General features: G+C 38.9%; 1 protein-coding gene across 1 annotated transcript; it reads right to left on the reverse strand.

The window, feature by feature from the left end:
- Nucleotides 1-244: 244 nt before the first annotated feature.
- On the reverse strand, nt 245-21,345 carry LOC311526636 (transmembrane protein 182-like; the record flags this gene model as incomplete). The annotated part of the gene is made up of 5 exons (XM_084639847.1): nt 245-604; nt 9,261-9,398; nt 13,884-13,982; nt 18,800-18,917; nt 21,193-21,345. 5 exons carry the CDS (start codon nt 21,343-21,345, stop codon nt 375-377), a joined length of 738 nt encoding a protein of 245 aa, XP_084495973.1. The 3' UTR covers nt 245-374.
- Nucleotides 21,346-22,438: the final 1,093 nt, after the last annotated feature.

Below are 22,438 nucleotides of genomic sequence, written 5' to 3' on the forward strand. Positions count from 1 at the left end.
CAGTCTATTACAAAATGAAGAGTATTACATTGATTTTGAAGTGAGAATTGATCCAGAGCTGTAAAATTTGGGTCTGAATCTGAACATTTATGTTTTTACAGGTCTGTCTACATGTTTGTATCTGGACCTTTGGTCTTTCCCATGATAAGGATGGGAAAGCTATTTGGATATTTTGGCACTGAGGTTTTGGTTCAGAATCAGCTCTATTTGAAATGACTTGGTTTATATTTCCAGTGTTCCTTAGCATCATTTAACAATGACCCTTAATCAAGCACCTAAGCTACAAAAATTGTCTAGTTCCCCAAACAGTTTTGTCCTCATTTTCAGGTGGTTTCAAAGATCTTCTCAGAGGGTTTTTCAGCCGCACAGCTTGTTTACTCCACTTCCAGCAGAATGCTTCGGCCAACAAGATAAAAGAGAAGTCCAGAAAGTAAAACCAAGGGAACCCCAGTTGCAGCAAACATAAATGACCATCCATAATACACATTTACAGGGATATTGTCCATGCATTTTTCACTTCTTTCCAGAAGTATGTATTTCTGGAGATCAGCTGCAAACTCCTTCCACATCACAAAGAGAAATATGAGCAGGAAAAATAAGCCTCCTAAAAAGAGACAAAGATCGATGATTTTCAAAGTGTGATCAGCATATGAAATCATTAATGATATTAACAAAATTCTGTCTACGAATCTGTACTGGCTATATGTCAGTGTTTGTTTTTAAAGCTGCTTGCCATTCACTAAATAGACTGAATATGAAAAACTGGCATTTGAGCTTTTCAAACTATGCAGCAAGCTTTGTAAAGAGTTTCTTTTCTTTAAAACAGTGCAAAATTTTATGTAACATTATTTATATTTATAACATCTGATTATATTTTATAATAAATATAAATTCCCAAAAATGTTTTGACACTGAATCAGCAGAATATTTACATAAAACCCGCACTGACCACTCAGTTTTGGTCATTCAGGCCACACTTTTTGGCTCCCTTATATTAGAGTCTAGTGCTGGATATTATGTAGAAAATTGCCCCTAGGATAACATAGTATGGGGTCAGAGCCTACTCTCACTGAGTGAAATTCACCTCTGTGCAGTGCGTCTTTACAAGTGACGCTTAATATGGTCTTCCCATTTTGGCTCACTCGTTGACATTGCAAGGCTCCCACTGATTTCAGTGGGAACAGGATCTAGAGCCATGTTAATTTTGAAAAATGGATAAATTTTTCCAAATTTGGAAAAATGTGTATCATTTCCATTTTCATCAGAGGCTTTTTTGCCTGGCAAGAGTGGAATGAAACATGGGCCAAGATTAAAACAAAAACCTTATTTTTATCTTCTTGAAAAAAACAAATCAGACATTCCAGCTAGAACCGGCTTTGCTTTCCACAAGAAATGCAAAAATGTGGGGATGTGGATTTGCTGATGGTGAGAATCATTTTGCATAACATTGCTCTGTAGTTACTTCCGTGGCCGGACAGAGAAAGCACAATCAATGATGGATAGACCAAGTGCAGTGGCTGCTGCAGCTCTGGTGACCTGCCTTTTTTCATCTTGTATGATGTTTTCTTGAGCATTAGAACAAAGTATCAAAAAAACACCTGACACTGGGCCTAGAAGATAGTATTTCACTAGGAAATACAACATAAGAACATAGAAAAGTCAAGCAAAGCCACTCTACATAATCTCAGATAGATTGTTTAATAATAATAATAAATAAATAATTTACACCACAGCTAGAAATGTCTATGAAGTTTTGAATTCTTCGGGGATGGTACAGTTTTGGGGGAGTATTACCCATATTCTCAAGCAATACCTTGATAATCCTCCTCTACAGCCATGTGCCAGAAATGGACTGAGATCACAGTCAGATCTGGATAGTGGGTTAAGGTAGTATTCAGCTTCAGTGCCACATCAGGAGAAGGTTTTGAAATTGTGCTCCTATTTGTTGCCACAAAAATCTTGCAAGGTGTTTTTGAAGGACATAAATCCACACCGTGTAGAGGTCAAGCACAGGAGTTTATTATGTACAGCACTGACAGAGTGTCACCTTGCTTATTAGTCTTAGAGACACTGTCAATTATTTGATTACAATAGAATATATGGATTTTTCATGGGCGGGGGAAAGTGACTGACTAGGCAGTCCCACATCCCTGGTTAGGTCTAGCAGCAAGACATGATAGCACAGTAGCCAATGGTCAAAGGTTACATAATGCCTCCGCCCCTGGTCTTAAATTGATAAATTAACATTTAACATTTAATTAGTACTTTAATAAATGTAGTAGTACAAAATATATATATTGAATTTTGATTTGGGGTCCATCGGAATGAAGTAGCTCCTTTGATTAACAGATACATATCTAGGGGTAAAAGCAAAGAAACAAAAGTATATGGCAAACCAGATTGTCTTTTAAGTTGTTCATTTGTGTTTTAAGGCAGGCATTGGTCCCTGGGAAAGGGAGGTGGGAGGAGGCCATATCTTATACTGACATGCTTGAATCTTTCATAAACTCACGGTTGGAAGTGTGGGAAGAACATTTCCCTACAGAAGAAACTAACACAACAAAACCAGAGCTTCTTTGTTCTATTTGCAACTTTGAATAAGACACAATTATTGCCCCCAACATCTGGCATTTTGCTGACCAGGCATATCTTAGCAAAAGCAAGGTTATCTTTTGGTTAATCTGCTTTCTTTTAGCTATTGCTAGGCCTCTGACCTCTTGACCAAACTCTGGACTTTGGGCCTGTACACAAATCCATATACCAGGTGATTACATGAGCAATGGATTTTAACCCTTCAGTTTTTAAAATACATTGGCTCAAAATGTCAGATGAGACCTAGTGATCTCAATAGATTTCCACATTCATAAATGGGGAAAACATCGCGAGGTCAGCTTTTTTGTGAGATTCCAGCTGCATCTGAAACAGAACTGGAAAATAGTTGCCTACCAGATCTGGATCCAACCCAGAACGGGTTCACATCCAGGTATCCTAATCAGAAACTTCCTCCCCCAAAATTCGAAAGATGGAGACTTAAGATTCCAAAGTATGGCCCATCTTTATCATGTGGGTGGATTCTTTGAAAAAGAGGAGACCCCTTCCCCTGTCACAAAACTCTAGTTTAGCCCACAGCCATGTCATGCTCCAAAATATCATAGAAACATATTATTTATTATGTTACAATTAGTGCAGTGGTCCCCATTAATCAGTCAACATTATCACACAGAGTTTTGTAAAATACTACAGATTTGAATAACCTACATCACCTCAAATACTGCTGTATGCTAACTGTAGGGAAGTGGTGCCTTTTCAATGGTAAAGCCAATGATGGTTAGCATTAAATAAAGAAATGTAATGAGTCAGATTATGCTTCAGTGCTTTCCTGCATCAAAGCCTAACAGAAGGTCTAAATGAAGGTATATAGGATCCAAAATAATCTTCAGCTAAGTCATGCTGTGTTATATACAAAATGTGTGTGTGTGTGTGTGTGTGTGTGTGTGTGAGAGAGAGAGAGAGAGAGAGAGAGAGAGAGAATGAAAGCTAAGTCACTAGATTTGTCTTACTTTTATTAAAATTGCAGACCGGCTCTCCAGTACCTTAGAATTTGAACCTATGAACATACTAGGGGAACTCTATTTTTTTCTAATGTTTTAGACTTATAAGGAAAAGGCCCTATGCCTACCGGGACTGGATGTCAAGGAGTTAAATGCTATGTGGTCTAATACCCAGATGTTCATTATAATTTGTAGTAGCACTTTAAATTAAGCGTCGCAAATAAGTAATTTACATGGAATATGACAGTTGTATGTTTAAAATACCAATTATCTTGCTATAAGGAAATTGCTATATGTATAAATTAATAGTCACACATTCTTCACAAAATACAATATATTGATAAGAATGTAATTAAGTCTTTATTGTTAATGTAATTGAAAATTAAACTAATTGGATACCAAATGAACCTCAGTAAGCATCCTTCTTAAGATCAATTCATTTCTTATTAACATACGATATCTACCTTAATAGACCTAAATAAAAAAATATATTCCTGAGGGGCATGGGACAGTGATATGCTAACATACATATTTAGATCTAGCTTGTATCTACTCTCTTTTAAAATATATATATATGAAATTTTCTTCTGAAAATGGGCATATACATATATATATTTTGATATATATATGTATATCCCCATTTTCAGAAGAAAATTTCATACCTTCACTATAAAGATGGAAGAAAATAACTATCATTGGATGATGACTGGACAAACAACATAGGAAAGCATGAGTGGCCAATGAAGAGGAATGACAACCAATATTCAGGGTCCCATAGTGCTGAATAGGAAAATGTCTCCTTAGTCCTCACTAGAAAAATCACCAGCTCTTCACACTTCAGGATTTGTTATTAAACAAAGTACTGGAGAGGGTGGCACCAGAGTAACAATGGAATCTAAATTAAGAACAATTTCATACTCTTTGAATGTGACAAAAGAGAGAGTAAAATAAGCAATTTCTCCATCAGAATAATTACAAATGAGCTGGAGAAGAGCCCCTGGAATTTACAATCACAGTAATGAGAAGACAAAATGAAGAGGACAAATGGAATAGGAAAATAGAAGAGGAAGTGCAGAGAACTGAAACCGGAGTTAACAGCCCTGCCTCAGGATGCCATCAGAAGGAACAGAAAGGTCACTGGGACATTGAAGTCCTAAGATTTTAACTGCAGAAATCAAACAGGGATGAATAAAAATTGATCAGACCCTTAGACCCTTGACATTTACGCAAGTGCCTGTAAAACGCTATATGCCACTTGCATAATAAAGATAAAATGAGGAGCATGGCTATGCACTGTAGTGAGCAAAAGAGCCACTTTGGGGGTCAAGTAAAGGATTGGGGATTGTTTTGCTGCAGTTAGGCTTTTTGTTAATATAGTATTTAGAAGTGTGGGGACAAGGTGGCAGAGCGCAATGGTAAGAGATTACTAAACCAGACAACCTTCCTGCTTACATATGCAGTAGTGTTGTCTCTGTTGTTGTGTGTTGGGTTCTGGTAAGTATAAGCGACTGGCATGTCAAATGAGACAGTCCATATATTCCTCTTAATAGCTCAGTGGTTTCTGCTGGGTAGAAAATTAGCAGAGTGATCTCTTTCTTTTTCTCCTTCTGCCTCTATTCATTAGGCTGGTATGGAAAAAATTAACTGTGAAACTTAGTCGCAGTGCTGATGAGGTCAATGGCATCTTCTGGGGAGTGGCTAATTGCAAGAAAATTGAACTTGTGGCATTAAATCTTTCTCCTTCATACCCTGATGACACCAGCTAGGGGCTAACTGCAAGACAACTAACCCCTGACTCTTTGCCTTCCCACTCTAAAGGATAGTAGCACCTAGTGAGTAAATTGAAGTCTAACTCTGGGGCTCTTTCTTCCTCTTGTTTTATATGCTTGTGACACCTTTATAGCAGCTAATTGTAAGGACAGATGAATGAACTCAATCTCTAACTCTTATTCCTTGGAAGCTAAAGAGTTTTCATATAATCTGCTAGTTATAGGAAAACTGAACTTTAACTCTCAGTGTCTCATTCACCTTCTAGACTACTAGTTTCTTAAAGAACCTTATTGTAAGAAAATGGAATGCTGACTTTCACCTGTCTTACATAATAGATGCATTATATACAAAATACCTGGTGATTGCTGAATGTGGAGCTCTCATTTTGGAAAAAAGGAAATAGAGTATAAAATACAAAGAATTCCAGCCATAAGACTGGCATAGAGTTTGTCTTTAATTTTGCAATAAGCCAGTATTACAGAACAGATTAATACAAGCACACACACACACAAAACCTCAGACATCTTGCTCACAGTAGAATTACCTTATAACATTGGAATGGTTCCTCTTAATTGCAGAGTGGTTATTAGAAATGTTTCACTGTTAAAGTATTCAGGTCATTTGTGTAAAAATGTAACAGGCTGGAATCACACAACAATATTTGGAACCCTGGATAATAACATTCTGATCTGAATGGCTGAGAGAAAAATATAGACATATTGGATTCTTGTGTATTTGTGTGTTCTGTGATGGGGGAGCTGGTACCAACCCCTATATTTAGGTTGCCTAACACTTTCCATTATCAAGTATTCTTGACCTTTTCTTTGAGAAGGTCTCACAGCTCTATTGTTTGCAGCAGGCCTTTGCTCTTCCCCCAACAATCCCTTCGCTGCCTCTCCTCAACTCAGCACATGGACAACAGGTCACATGTTCTCTTAACCCTACCATTTTAGAGCCTGATCCAAAGCCCACTAGCGTCAATGGAAAGCCTCCCATTGACTTCAGTGGCTTTGGATCAGACCCATACATTCTTACCATTAAACTTGCTTGCCAAATTATCCATGGGAACTGAAACAAAAGGAGGCACAAATACAGTCAAAGTGAATTTATTTCAAAATACAAACAATGTTTTCACAAAATATTTTGCAGTATTCACCCAGCCCTAGTGGTGACACCGTAATTACAATTAATTATATCATTGTCTGACTACTGAAACAAGTGAAAACTAGCCATTGGTTAGTGTCTTTCTTCCCAAAAGATGCCTTTAAACTATTGACAGAATGTCAAATTCTAGAAAGAAAGATGATATCCTGGTTAGCTGCTCGTGTGGTTGAGTCATTTTTGGAAGCAGGGTGGCAAGGACAACTGTTTAACTGGGGCAGGGAGAAAGATCTACAAATGAAACTAACAATAAACATCAAGCAGTTTCCGGTTCTATCTTCTGAATTATCCTTCAGAATAAATCAAGCAAAATGAGCTGGTTCTTCTGAAAGAGCTCTCAAGAATACCACCCACAGAGCACAAGATTTGTTATGGTAGCTGGCAAGCTATCAGACTCATCCTCTGAAAGTACAGTAAATAATGAGAGGCAGTTCTTGGAAAGCAAACTTAAGGAATCCAGTGGGATGATAAAAACTTCACTGTGAAACACTGGATTTCCCCTGCAGTGTAGAGACACACAGTCTGCTGTTGCCAATGGAATAACTTAGAGATGGGGCTTCATCTTCAGTGTCAGCACTGCCCTCAGAGAAAACAGCCAAGCCATCTTTTAGGCTCTCTTTCCTACAGTGTGTGTTTTAAAGTATAGCTTTCAGTTCTAGGGGATACTGATGGTATAGACTGCATTTTTATCTAGTTGTTAGGGGTATCTAGAGTGTGAGACAGTGTCAATCTAAATAAATAATAAATGCACATAGTAAAATCTTTGCTTTCCAAGAGAAATTTAGGAATATCTGATTTACCAAAAAAAAAAAAAATTGCTTTTCAGCGTATTTACATCTATGTTAGATTAGGAGTCTTCCAGGAAAGAACCTCACATTGCTTTACAAGCATTAACTAAGCCTCCTAATGTACCTCTGAGGAAAGTAGGAAAGTCTTATCAGAGTAAACTGAAGCACACAGAGGTTAAGGATTAAATAACGGCTTTCCTAAGGACACAGTGAATCAGTGGCAGAGGCAGGAATAGAACTGAGGAGTCCTGATTTCTAATCTCAAAATCTAATCACTAGACTACACTCCTCTCTATAAATTACAAATGTTTTCACACTTCTGAGAAGATAGAGCATTTTGTGAAGAAGGTTAATTAAAATTGAGCTTCAGGCCATGAGTAGAAGGCAATGTCAGCTTCCTCTTGTACCATCAGACCAAATCCTGCCATCCACATGATAGAGAGTCAAAAACCAAGATATTTTCAGAACAGATTATATTTTATGGAAACAAAGAAAATAACTACTGAGCAATGCATTCCAAATATTTTAGAGACTCAGTTTCAATAAGAATCCAGACATTTGGATGTTTATCAAAAATCATCTGGTGAACCACTGAGTAAATCTTGCTGGAAATATCACAAGAATGATCACTTTTGCAAGGTTGCCCCTTCTTTCGGTTCTCATTTGCATTAAAAATACAGTGATAAATCACTGAACAAGAAATCTACTTACCTAGGACAGCTCCCAAGGAACTGATTTAGTCTAATGATAGTTAATAATAATGACTGCTGCTTAAATAGAGACAGCATTAGCACAAATTTTATTTAATAGGAGCATCTTTGGCTAAGGCTAAGAGGTTATGTGGTACACAATCAGGTATTTTAAGAACTGTGAAATTCTTGGTCCTGGTTTTTAATGAAAAAGTTGTCAACTAAAGATTAAAATAAAACACCAACAGTGAAATGTAGTGAGTCAGTTTTATTCTTCTTTTTTAAGTACAGAATTTTACTTCCTTTAAAATCTATTCAACTTTGAAATAATGGCCTATTTCACAGAGTATTTCCCAATGACTTCAAATGGCTACTTGCATGTTTCAAGTTATGTATGTGCTTAAGTGTTTTAATGAATTAGGCCCTGAAAAAAATTAAGACAATTCCATTTGTTTTCCCTGATCCTACGAAGAGTGCCATATATATAAAGAAAAGTTAACCAAACTTTTGTCAATCAGGTTCATGTTTGGTTACAAGGTTTTTGATTTTTGGTAAAAGGTTGAAAACAATGATTTATTTTAGTTAAACAAATTCACCAATTCCAACAAAGCCCCCACAATAATCTCACCAATCCCAAAAAGAGAGAGGAAAAATGTCTTGTAATTCCAGGTGCTAATAACACTACAGTGGAGTGATTAATCAGGTTAGCATGAAGGGTTATAATTTAATGTTTCTAGTTCATTTTCCTGACTTGATGCTACTCTATATAATTTTCAGATTAAATGTGAATGTGTCCCTCAAGTTTTATTTCACCTTGGATTTTATTGATAGTGTACAAATGTTTATTTCTGTCCACTGTTGAGGGCAATATACAACAGTGGTCCAAATTAGAAGATTGCATTGCAGGACTGGGGCCTAGCTAATTACTATCAAAAAATACGAGGGCCATAGACCCCATTTAGGCTCAGAGGTCTTTCCCAGTGGATTGCATAACAAACTCAGAGCCTTATACAAGAAGAAAAAAATGCATTTCTGAAAAGTAAAGTCTTTTATGGCAAAGCAATATCTTTCTAAAACTTCATTTAACAAAATTCATTTTTTAGGGTGGTGGGGAAATACAATTTCTCCGAAGTCAGTGCTTAAATTTTCATACATAATTTGCCAGCGCTCACATCTTTCTACTACTGTTCCTCATAATTAGAGTTCCTACCCTTTTCATACACACACATACACACAAAGAGGAACTTGGTCTCAGCATTCCAGGCACTAGTATATCCAATTACCATGACTTGGCAGCTTACCAGATGTGATGAGGAATCCACCTCCTACTTTATAGAATCTAGCATTGAAAAAGGGCACACCACACACCAACAGGAATCCTCCCACCAGACTGGCAGCAACAGCTAGTACAATGAATGCAGTCCAGAAACCTCTGTACACTGTACAATGGGAAAGAATAAAGTTGTTGGAAAGGAAAGGAAAGGAAAGGAAAGGAAAGGAAAGGAAAGGAAAGGAAACCAACATAATCAGATCAGTTTTCAGAAGTCTATGAAACATGCATATAACTCCAGTTTCAGCAACCATAAAAATAATAACCTTGCTGTAATGAATACCAGGATTATGAACAATTTTTAAATATTTTATTAGACTTACTGAGTTATTGTTCATGTCGAGAAGAGTTGTATCGGGCATATTACTAACTCCCTAGTGTCCTCAGATATACAGTGTATGGCCAGCACTTGAAAAGTTTAGCTTATTTGTCATGTACTTCATACCATAAATAATGGGCCTAGACTGAATAGCAGAACTCCGATGGGTGTGTCGGGAAGGCCTGGCTCAAAAGGGTTTTGATTGCCAGGGTAAAATATGGCACAAACTTTGTGGGAGAGCAACAAGCTTGGGGTAGGAAAGAAAGAAATGGAAACTAAACTCAAGGACATAGAATCATCTCTTTTCTCCGCTAACCCTCCCCCTCTCCCCTCCCCCCTTTACTTAGCAATAGTTGAAGATTCCGGGTTCATGAACCTGGAGTGTTGAGCCACATTCACCCACAGAACAGGTGAAATACAGAAAGCAACAGCGCTAGTTAGCAGGAACTGTAGGGTTTTTGTGTAGTGGGCACTTTCCCGCTAAGAATAGGGCTGATCGCCAACTTATTTCACTGAACACCGTCTGATGGGAAGAACTTTCCGGGAATACCACAATCCCCGACGAGATTCAATCAGGTGAAAAGGCCCCATAGCCCACCACCCATCTCTTCCGCCATCCAGCCCCCTCATGCTGTCCTCTTCCACTTTTTGTGCACTGTGTCTGTGAAGCAGTAGTTATGACTATTTGACTTATGCAGGAGAAAATGGGCGATTCTGTCATGATTCACACACGAAAGAAAAATGATATTACAGCAGACACATTTTACTCATTTTAAGCCAGCCTGACGAGGAATCCATTTAGTAAAAGAATCCTGAACTTTGAAAGAAATCCCATGATTCATGTCTATACCTTAACACCACATCACCCCAAATTCTTCCCTCAGTTACATCCTATTGACTATGATATGGCCCTCAGTCAGTCACTCTTTCCTTGGGCACCTCCCGCTCTATGGTATTTTACATATAAACACTTTCTTACTTGAAATAAAGCAATACTGTACTCTTAACTAGTACTTTCTGTTGGCAGATCTCAAATACTTTAGACTGAATTAAGTTAGCTTCCCAACACCCTTTGTGTACATAAGCATTATTACATCCTGATGTTATAGGTGAGGAATAGCATTGTAAACCTGGATGCAAGTGGTATATAATTAAGTCTAAGTCTATAGACAGGGACGCAGTAAAGACTGGATGCTAAACATTAGGCAAGAACTACACAGTTCTGGCTAACAATCCATGCAGAGAATATCCCCATATCATCACTCTAGTATTATCACTGTGTCTCCTACAAAACAACATAAGCTTACAGGCCCTAGGGTGAGTAACGAGTTCCTTTCAGAAAGACTAAGGGACAGTGTTATAGGAGAAGATATTTCTTTGTATAACTTTTTGCTCACACATGGCACTTTAAGTAATCTAACAGCCTTTCAGAAGCCAGTCTCAGAAAAGATTCATAAGAGGCAGCTGAGGGGTTTGTTTCATAGCACGGACTGACAGACAGGAACAGATGGCTTGGGGGCCCTTCATTTAGCTCAGAAAAGTTAGTCTGTTTATTAGTAAAATCATTCAGAAACTGGTAACCCTGACTGTCTCTTGTAAGAAAAAAAGAAAAGAAAAAAACCCCCACCACTGCTTAATTAACTCTGGATGGTGTTTTTATACAGTCTACGATAGAGCCTGAAATGTGCTACTCACTTTACTGTCAACACACACATCATATCCATTTTATACTGCAGTGTGCTCCCTGGGGCAGAAATCATACACAGCACAGAAAAAAAAACAGACAATTTTTTTAATGAATTCCCCATAAAAAACGATATTGCTAAAGGCTAAGGAAAAGGTCAAGATGTTTGTTTGTACAGTACACCTGCCCCAGGTCCCAGGAGGCACAGCAGAGTGATGTGTACTATTTAAAGAAATCAATTAATTTTAAAAAAAGACTAGTGGATTAATTCTGTCCTCTGCCACCAGTTATATTAAAATTCCAAATAGCAGCTAATTCATTGCAGAAATCTAAAAATATATGGGGATGGGAATCCAGGGAAAACAATGGGGGGAAATCAATTTGAATTTGTTGGTTTAACTGATTTTCTGTATTTTAGTAACGGACTCAGTTTGCTTTGCCAAAGTAGGTCTTTTAAGAATAGTTTTTAGTGCTTTTTCTTTTAACAAAACCAACCCAACAGTTTATTCACTGACTCAAGGCTAGACTAGCCCATGCCAGTACTCAGCCACACCGGGGAATAAGGGTAAATATAACACTCATTACTCCTTGCCCAGATCATAAATCCGGTTGCACTGGGGAAGAGCAGGAGCTACTTGCCCAGTGCTCCTCCCTGGGAGGAAGAGGGCAAGGAGGGGTTGGAGAGCAGTGAGAAGCAGGAAGTGCTTTGGTTCCACATCACTTACTTGCTGGCCAGAGTAGTCTGCTGAACAAAGCAGGGGAAGGGGGCATCACAGTTCAGGGCAACTCCACCTATATCCCCCTCCATAGTCCAGCAAGGGTATCCACTGTTAGGCTTCCAGCTCCTCACAGTTCTCAGCTTTCCTGGACAAAGCCCCATGTCTCTCTCTCTTCTGACTGGGGTTTTTCCAGGCTGCACAGTTCCCTTCCTACACTGAGAAACTCCCAACAAGTCAGACTGCCTAGCCAGTCCAGCTTCTGTGCTTGCTCTCTCTCTTCAGAGCCTATGAACAGCCTAATTTCCCACACAGCTCTTTCTAAGCAAACCATGTTTATTCTTAAGGTAAAAGCATTACAGAGAAAACATGTTAAAAACAATAGGAACGAACCTTATATTCCTGCCAATCAGTTTAACAAGGGATTACCCTCAATCTCCACAAGGGCTCTGGTAGAAGTCAGTCCTTCAAACCCCACAAAGGGGTTTTCTGTGGTTACAAATTCATAACAGCCTTAGCTCAGAACAAGCACACTCATACTTAAGTTAATCTTGTCTTTATAAAGCTTGGGCCTTTGATCTTCAGACTTGGGAACAGGTAAGATGGAGCTTCCAAAAGCTGAATTTTTGCATAACTGGAGGCGGGGAATTTGCATTCACCTCCCCCTTGAGATTCCCCTGGAAACCACTTGACCCTTTGTCCAACAGTCCTTTCTTGTCTGTCCCATTGTTTAGTATAGTCCTTTGAAGTTCATAACACTTCCCAGGGCTCACACCCTACGTCTCTCCTAGACGGTCAGATACAATCCTGGCCTCGCAATAACAAATAACCTTTGCATTTAATATGATGGATTCTAGATATACCTAAACTTAATTCAACACGATTTTTCAAGAATATTGCAGGAAATTGCCCCATCTGCCATAAAGGGGGAGAAAACTGCTCTGCATAAAGGAATGAAATAATTTTCCCTGGAGATGGGCAGCAAGTGGGGAAGTGGACAGCAAGGTTCTGTCACAATTCAGTTCCCAGGTCTGTTCCTGGGACAGTGACGCTGCAGTTGCCCTCACTCAGGGTAGATCATAAAGTTATGATCTAGCCCTAAGCCCATATTCAGAGCCTTCTTCCTAAGGAGACCAGTGTGACCCAGGTCTATAACAGGTTCCTGTTGGCGGGCAGTTTGCTTCTGGGGTCTGAACAAAAGTGTGAAAACAAAACAACAAGCTGCTCTTTTGTTGCTGACATTCAGTTGCACCTCTGTCATCATGCGTTTCTAATAAAGCACAACAGACAGTTTCCAGTGACCTATCCAAGTGTAAGTTCCTAGTGTTCTTTCTACCATGGTGTGTTAGCATATCCCTGGTAGAGTTGAGGGATTAATAGCAAGGGAGGTAAGAGCCTACTGAAAACACCCTTCACAAAAGAGCGCTAGATCATAATTTTATCATGTTGTCCAAGTAAGGCTGTTGCATTAGTGGGTGTGCAACCAGGAGACGGCAGTTGTGCTTGAGAGAAGTAATTTACTAGATACATTAGAAGGGTGTAGGATAGCTGTGCTGGCTGGCATGCATTGAAGGGCTGGAGTCCTGGCTCCATTTACTCCCTACATACCCTCCATATGGTTGCTCTCGGAGGAAAGCATCTGGAGCACAGCCCCCTTTGCTTCCTTAAATTGTGGGGCTGCAGCTGTGGCAAGGACTCATATAGACTCTGCAAAGGGGAGTGTGCCCCCATTTTCTCTTATGCCCCCATGCAAGTTTATAATGGAAGGAAACAAGATCAAGGTCAATGAGTAATTACAGTATAGATCTACACATCTGAGCACTCTATTGGATCCCTGTGAAAAGAAGAGGTGAACACAGCTGGTTAAGTACCAACCTGCAGAAGCATCATAGGAAGGATGAGGGAAAGGTCCAAGAGCAATGGGCATAGGAAACAGGTAGCCATGCATGCAATACTTGGGATGTGCTTGGCTAGCTGAAAAAGAAATGGAGAATAAATAGCATTTCATTTTTATTATATGCAAAATGACAACGTTTATACTCAGATAAAATGTCCAATCCTGCAAAACCTGCCAAACACTCATAGACATTAAAGGGAATATGGAGTAAAGTATAAGTTGAACATGTTCAAAATGCAAAATGAGATAGATAGGATGCAATGGGATTTGAGAACATTACACAGCCAGTTTTAATTCCCTCAAAAATTAACTTGAGCCAGACAAAATCATAGGAATATGGATTTGTTCAAATTAGAATAATTCTCCCCATGCCTAGGTTTTTTTCCATTCTGTCTAGAAGTGATTAAAATATTTGGATACTAGAACTACCTACCATATAGCATCTCCAGTTTGTGGGAAAGGAAAGCACAATTACAATGGAACTGTCCCATCAATATTAATACTACTGAGGCTTATCATGATTAATGGTAATAGAATTAATGCTAAATGAATTAATTAATGATTGGCCACTTATCTTTAAATGTTCCCCAGCTCATAGGAACAGTTATAATAGGTGGACATTCGTTCATACTAAATTAACTATGGAATATCTATTGAATTAATTATTACATCCACAATAGCAGCAAACTAATTTGCCATGATCAATCATATTACAATAAATACCTAAAGAAATAGTACAGATTTGCCAGTTATCTAATATTAGTGTTATTAAAAGGATTCCAACTGGTGATTTATTTCATCATTTTACTTCACGTAACATTATATTATATCATGGATTCCCATGTAATGCAATTGGGTAGTAAATCTTCTCAGGACATTTTTTTGACAGAAACACTTTCTGTATGAAAAATTTTATACTCTAACAAATTTCATACTCTAGCAAATTTTCAAACTCTAGCAAATATTAATTTTATAATGGAGACAACCATATCCTAAAATATACAGTAGTTTGCAAAGAGTAGGAATCACCTGAAATGTTGATCATCATATAGTAAATTCACTGTGGGTTCCTGACAGAACTGCATTGTTAACTTTATGATCATATGGTAAATTTGCTATGACTTGATCGCATTTTGTGGTGACCCCACTACATGTAGTTTAGAGAGGGACTTAACCGCTTTAGGAAACATCAGTCACAGATGAATATTGAATAACTCAACTATCTGAGAGTTGGTTGTCTGTTCTGTTGACTCTTCTCAGCCTTTGAATACCCATCAGTTTCATTTTCTCTTAGGCTGACCAGACCGCAAATGTGAAAAATCGGGACAGGGTGTGGGGGGTAATAGCAGCCTATACAAGAAAAAGACCCAAAAATCGGGACTGTCCCTATAAAATTGGGACATCTGGTCACCCTATTTTCTCTGATGTTATTCCATAAAGTTCCATACCCCACCCTAATGCAGTACTCCTGAAAGTGATACTGCTGACTCAGAAACAGTGATAGGCAGATCTTGGTGACATTCAGTGCTTAATTTGTAAAGAAAGAGGTGCCAGGACTGAAAATGGTGTCCAGCACACAGTATGACCTCTCACACAGTGTACATGCCAGGTCCAATGAAACTAAATAAATTCTTTGCTTCAGTCTTCACAGCTGAGGATGTTAGGAAAATTCCCAAACCTGAGCCGTCTTTTGTAGGTGACAAATCTGAGGAATTGTCACAGAGGAGGTGTTGGAATTAATTGATAAACTTAACAGTAACAAGTCACTGGGACCAGATGGCATTCACCCAAGAGTTCTGAAAGAACGCAAATGTGAAATTGTGGAACTATTAACTGTGGTTTGTAACCTGTCCTTTAAATCAGCTTCTGTACCCAATGACTGGAAGATAGCTAATGTAACACCAATATTTAAAAAGGGCTCTAGAGATGATCCCAGCAATTACAGACCGGTAAGTTTAACGTCAGTACCAGGCAAATTAGTTGAAATAATAGTAAAGAATAAAATTGTCAGACACATAGAAGAACATAAATTGTTGAACAAAAGTCAACACGGTTTCTGTAAAGGGAAATCATGTCTTACTAATCTATTAGAGTTCTTTGAAGGGGTCAGCAAACATGCGGACAAGAGGGATCCAGTGGACATAGTGTACTTAGATTTCCAGAAAGCCTTTGACAAGGTCCCTCACCAAAGGCTCTTACGTAAATTAAGTTGTCATGGGATAGGAGGGAAGATCCTTTCATGGATTGAGAACTGGTTAAAAGACAGGGAACAAACAGTAGGAATAAATGGTAAATTTTCAGAATGGAGAGGGGTAACAGGAGTGGTGTTCCCCATGGGTCAGTCCTAGGACCAATCCTATTCAACTTATTCATAAATGATCTGGAGAAAGGGGTAAATAGTGAGGTGGCAAAGTTTGCAGATGGTACTAAACTGCTCAAGATAGTTAAGACCAAAGCAGACTGTGAAGAACTTCAAAAAGATCTCACAAAACTAAGTGATTGGGCAACAAAATGGCAAATGAAATTTAATGTGGATAAATGTAAAGTAATGCACATTGGAAAAAATATCCCCACTATACATACAATATGATGAGGGCTAATTTAGCTACAACTAATCAGGAAAGAGATCTTGGAGTCACTGTGGATAGTTCTCTGAAGACGTCCACGCAGTGTGCAGCAGCAGTCAAAAAAGCAAACAGGATGTTAGGAATCATTAAAAAGGGGATAGAGAATAAGACGGAGAATATCTTATTGCCCTTATATAAATCCATGGTACGCCCACATCCTGAATACTGCAGTCAGATATGGTCTCCTCATCTCAAAAAAGATGTACTGGCATTAGAAAAGGTTCAGAGAAGGCCAACTAAAATGATTAGGGGTTTGGAATGGGTCCCATATGAGGAGAGATTAAAGAGGCTAAGACTTTTCAGCTTGGAAAAGAGGAGACTAAGGGGGGATATGATAGAGGTATATAAGATCATGAGTGGTGTGGAGAAAGTGAATAAGGAAACGTTATTTCCTTGTTCCCATAATATAAGAACTAGGGGCCACCAAATGAAATTAATGGGCAGCAGATTTAAAACAAATAAAAGGAAGTTCTTCTTCACACAGCGCACAGTCAACCTGTGGAACTCCTTGCCTGAGGAGGTTGTGAAGGCTAGGACTATAACAGAGTTTAAAAGAGAACTGGATAAATTCATGGAGGTTAAGTCCATTAATGGCTATTAGCCAGGATTGGTAAGGAATGGTGTGCCTGGAGTTTGTCAGAGGGTGGAGGTGGACGGCAGGAGATCACTGATCATTATCTGTTAGGTTCACTCCCTCTGGAGCACCTGGCATTGGCCACTGTCAGAGTCAGGATACTGGGCTGGATGGACCTTTGGTCTGACCCAGTATGGCCGTTCTTATGTTCTTGTGTTCTACATCGCACCTTGCACAACTGACAGAAGAGGTGCCAGGGCTGTGCCCCGACAAGAAAAGAGGCCATCCAGGAGTCAAATACCCATAACTGCTCATCTCAGCCATTTCCTGGGGCTGAGCTCCAGCAAGCCCCAGCGCAAATTAAGGTCTGATGGCATCACTGCCTGAGGGTTTGCCCTCCCAGGAAAGATGTCACAGAAAATGGTGGCTGTGTGAATGACATTTAACTGTATGACTGGGAGACCTTTAGAAGCCTAGGTTTACATAGTACTCAAAAGGTTTACAGAGATCGTTTGAGTGATTTCTCTTTAGTGCTCATCTCCGGTTTTGGTAGCCGGGGAAACTGAAGCCCTCTAATTATCTACAGAGTAGACATAACTGGGGCATCAGCAGTACAAATACCTCCATGCCTGTGCCACCCAGCCACCTCCAGGGAAGAAAAGACGGCTCAGTCTTCATGCTCCATTCAGCCCTGAGCTCTTCTACCCTCAACAAAGAGTGCTACTCAGTGTCAACCGTGATGGCAGTTGTTTTATATATGAACACCTATCTTACCGAGACCACCAAATTCACTTCACATGGATCACTTAACTACTATCAGATGAGCTGGATTCCAACTGGCAAATCAGAGGTTTGCAAGGTTAAACTTCTCCATTCTGCTTAAAGTTGTTTTCCAACTAATTAGTGCAGTTTCAAAAAGATGAATTTTGCTATCATCGGTGTTTACTAATAGTGGGTGCGCTGATTCTCATAATTTCCATGAAAAAAGGGAAATAGACAATGCTGTAAAGTAAGTGTCCTGATTGCATTTACACACAGATTTATATGGGTCTGATCCTACCGAGTGCTTAGCATCTCCTGCATTGGCCGGAGTGTCCCACAGATTGTAGTCAATGAGAATTGAGGACACTGGACACCTCATAGGATGAAGACATTCATAGGACAATAAAGATAAAAGGACAGAGAGCCACAGGGTTCTAGTCTAGCAAGTCTGTCTGGTGACTACATGAAGTAGCAATAGGGGCATGAGTGGGAGTTCTGTCCCTGTTGGAGAAGATGATATTTAAAAAGGGAGAAAATGGGTGAGTCACTGTGCTCCTAGAATCTGTAAAAGACCATCTGAGACCAAAAATTTCAGAGTTAAATAGAGCGCAGAAAAAGTGTCCTGATCAGGGGGAATTTGGGGATAGCTTTGGTTTTGTCCTATTTTAAAATGGCCAAGCAGATCCTGTGAAAAATAAAATAAATGTAAAGACAGCTTGCTTCTCAGTTGGGAGAGACCTCCCTCACTGACTTGCAGTCCAGATTGTATTTTTATAGCTCAATTTTCTGGTAGAATTAGAGCTTTATAATAGAAGTGCTGATACAACCCTAACACAGCAACATGGACACTATAATAAACTATCATTGATGTCAGATCCAGCCCCTTAAAACATTGCTAAACAAAGATATAAAATGTATCAGTAACACTCACTGAACCAGAAGTTCCATATTGTCTCCTCATAATCCTCGCCATAGAACCAGCATCTCCAAAAGAAACCTTCATGGTGAAAAGTGAGGATCTCTTTTCTCACCTCGCTCAAAACCTCATCCTACAAGAGAATAAAGCACAAGCCTATGAAACTGTATTAACAAATAACATGGAATTCATCTTTACTATTGGCTTAGTTACTAGGCTGGCAAGTCAGTTTTTGAGGGAGGGAGTGTTTTGGGGTGGAGGGGGTTGCATTGTCAAAATGACAAATAAAAGTAACATTTTAGCATCTTGAATTGAGCTCCATTAATACAGACCTCCTTGGCTATGCAGAATGCTATTGACCTCAGGCCTTTATCTGCGGCTTTCCTAACTTTCTGATAAGTGAAACATTTCTTCAGATCTTTGAGAAAATAGGATTTTTTTATCCTGTGCAGATCCCATCTTGCAGTCTTTATGCACCAAAATTACTACTGTCTATAAACCTCTCATTAACCCCTTCTATTGGATGACCCAAAAAGGTCTCCCCCTCTCTCTGATCAAATCAGTGGGCGCTGTGCTTAGTTTATCTCAGACAGAAGTTACTCTTTGTCTATATCAGTATATCCTCATGAGTTCAACTATGACTGCTGACACACACTTACTTATCTTGATTAATTTGCACCAATTTCTCATTTATTGTAACTTGCATGAAAGTTCTGCAAACATGAGACACAAGTCATGTCAGGAGAACTGTACTGTCTGTGCTGTGAGTTAACTCGTTAGGAAAATAATTAAATCTGTCATTAAAAACACTTATCTTTATCCAGCAGAGTTTGATGGAGCATCAACATCACTGGTATAGAGCTTGATCCTATTAAGGGCAGAACACCTCTTGGAAAGTATTGCGTTCAATGGGATTTGAGGCACTCAGCATCTCCAAGCCCTGGAGTCCTTACATACCAAATACCAATATACAGGTCCTATTGGGTTGACCAGAGACACACTCCCTTGGCTCATCTGGAAGAGCTGCTTCTTTCAGGTTCAGGTATGAGCTTTGACTGCAGTGATGTGCAAGAGGCACATACCATCAACAGGGTGACTCTGCTGACTTGTTAAATCTATGCTAGTTTTGATGGCTGGTTGATAGCTAAGATACAATCAAGACACTCAATGAGCATAAGAAGTAGAGCCTGCCAGTTTAAAAGGGGGTAGAGAGTGTGTCAATGGGGGGGAATAGCATGGAGCAAAGAATAGGGAGCAATAATCCAAGTATAAAACCATTGATTAAAATAAAAACAATAACCTCAGAAACAATAGTTGATGCTGCTCTGACCTGCACTTCCGGGACCCCTTTGCCAGACAGACAGTTGGTGTAACCACATATCTTGAATATTTGGGATGTTTATTTTATTTAATAAAGTGCAACACTTCTAGCCCAGAACCTTTTTCACACTAGAGATCAAAGTAAATTTAAAACGTTCTGAAACCTCTCACGTTGATGTTTCATTTCTAAGTGCAACAAAATGGAGCTGGACATTTATGCTTGCTAAACTTTTGCTCTCTGCCCTCTTTGGCCTTATTATACTGTTTTACACAAAGATGACTTCTGCTGGGACGTCTGTTTTCTATATGAAAAGTCATTTGGAAATATGGCTGATGCAGCCAAAAGCCTACACTTTACTCTGAAGTGTAGTTGTCCTGGAACCAAGAACACTTATTGTTGACACCATAAAGTTTTCCAAAAGTGAATCATTGAACAGAAAAAGCAAAAGTAATTGGTTTGGACATTAAAGTAAAGAAAAGTCTGCATAACAGAGGGATATTTCTTAAAAATGTTAATACTACACACATTGACCAGCCCAAAAATTTTTAAGAAGAATTTAAAGAATCAGAGAGCAAAAACAATATTATTTCAGCTGTTATTTCATGGCATTTATTGAACAGTTTCACCATAAGCAAATTCAGCTAAAATCAGGGTTTCTAAAGGGCCATATTAGAACTTAGCAATAAAATGTCATTTTATTATATGAAGCTCAGCATAATACAGTTTGTCTTTAGTGGCTGATGCTGGTATCAGCAAATAAACATATTACATTTTCACATTTCAACGTTCTGCTCCATAGCTATCAGAATACAGAAGTGTTTCCTGTAATGGCTTCCTATGCGTATTTTGCTTCAAGTCTTTATCAATGATACACTTTATTGAGATGCAGGTTGTGACTTTATAGGTAAGGCCGAGTTGAGTTTTTATACATCAGATGTATATACAATAAGCACATATTACCATTGCCTTAAAACTACCAGTACCAACACTGAGAGCATTTGTGTTGGTTTTAAAACATTTCTATAGCAAGTTATTTTAAACGTGTATTTTTTAACTTGCAGAATATCACAAGATTTCTAGCTTTTACCTTTGTGGTGTGAAGAGTTTTATTTTCAGTTTCAAAGATTCCACAGGTCTCTGTTGCTAGGAGCCAATAATCTGTCCCAAAAGCTATGAGAAACAGTAGAACACCAATGCCACCAAGAATTCCTGCTATAAAGGCTGGTATTCCAGCCTTCATGATGGAACAACAATAGGTAGTAAGCTTGAAAGTCAGAAAAGAAGAAAAGTACTGAAGTGTCCAACGTTTGAAAGGGAGACTGAGAGGTGGAGTATGCAGAGAGGATGCTATTTTTGGACACAGATTAGCATAGTTTCATGACTGGTTTGAGTTGCATGACTGGTTTGAGTTGCAGTGGCAAAAGGACTAATAAAAGCAAATGAGCTGGCACAGCCAAACAGCTGTGGTATTAAAGAAACATTATAACTATCTATAGAGCTAAGGTATGAAGATTCCCAAATAAACATATGGGCATTCATTTTACAAAAGCAATGTGGAGAGCTCATCATGAAAAACAGTTATTGGACTGGTGTCAAGCAGCTTCTGTGAATCGATTACGTAAAATTGTCCAAGTAACGCCTACTGCGTGAACAGGTTATTTTTATATTTGCTCTGTGTTTGTGTGGCACAGAGTCTGCGAACTGCCTGGTCAAAGCTGAAAACTCCATAGCCGCGTCTAGAGGCACATCTTTAGCTGCTCTGCCACAACTGTAGTATGAAGGCGGCACATCCACCATCCCCAAACTATTCCCTTACTCCTTCTGCTCTCACCTCCTCTCCTCTCGCCTTCCCATTAAAATAAAACACAAGTCTTGATTTCAGATGAAAAAAGCAATATTTAAAATTTGGCCAATATCTCTTTTAAAGTCTCTGTTTCAGAGGCGATGCTGCTCACACAGTACTACCTCCTGTTGCAAGTATAGTTAATCATGTCATGTGACTATGTTAAGTCAAATCATAAATAGGCATTTAAATCAGGTGCAAGTGGACAGATAGAACACTGGTCCATCCCTTTAGGTGGTCTTGAAAAGACTCTCTCTTTTCTACTTTCATAAAGAAGTACAACTATGGTGTTAATTTGCCCCACCAACATCTAACCAGACCAGGAGGGAAATGTCCCCTCAGAAATGGGGAAATCCTTAATGAGTAGAGAGTTCATTCTCATTTGGATTCTAATGTTTTTTGTCCTCTTCTGAAGCATCTGTTATAGATTACTGCCAGGGACAGGATGCCAGATTAGGAGAATAATAATTTCAGGATGGCAATTTCCGTA

Source organism: Lepidochelys olivacea (genome assembly GCF_965140295.1).
Source record: "Lepidochelys olivacea isolate rLepOli2 genome assembly, chromosome: 9".
NCBI lineage: Eukaryota > Metazoa > Chordata > Testudines > Cheloniidae > Lepidochelys > Lepidochelys olivacea.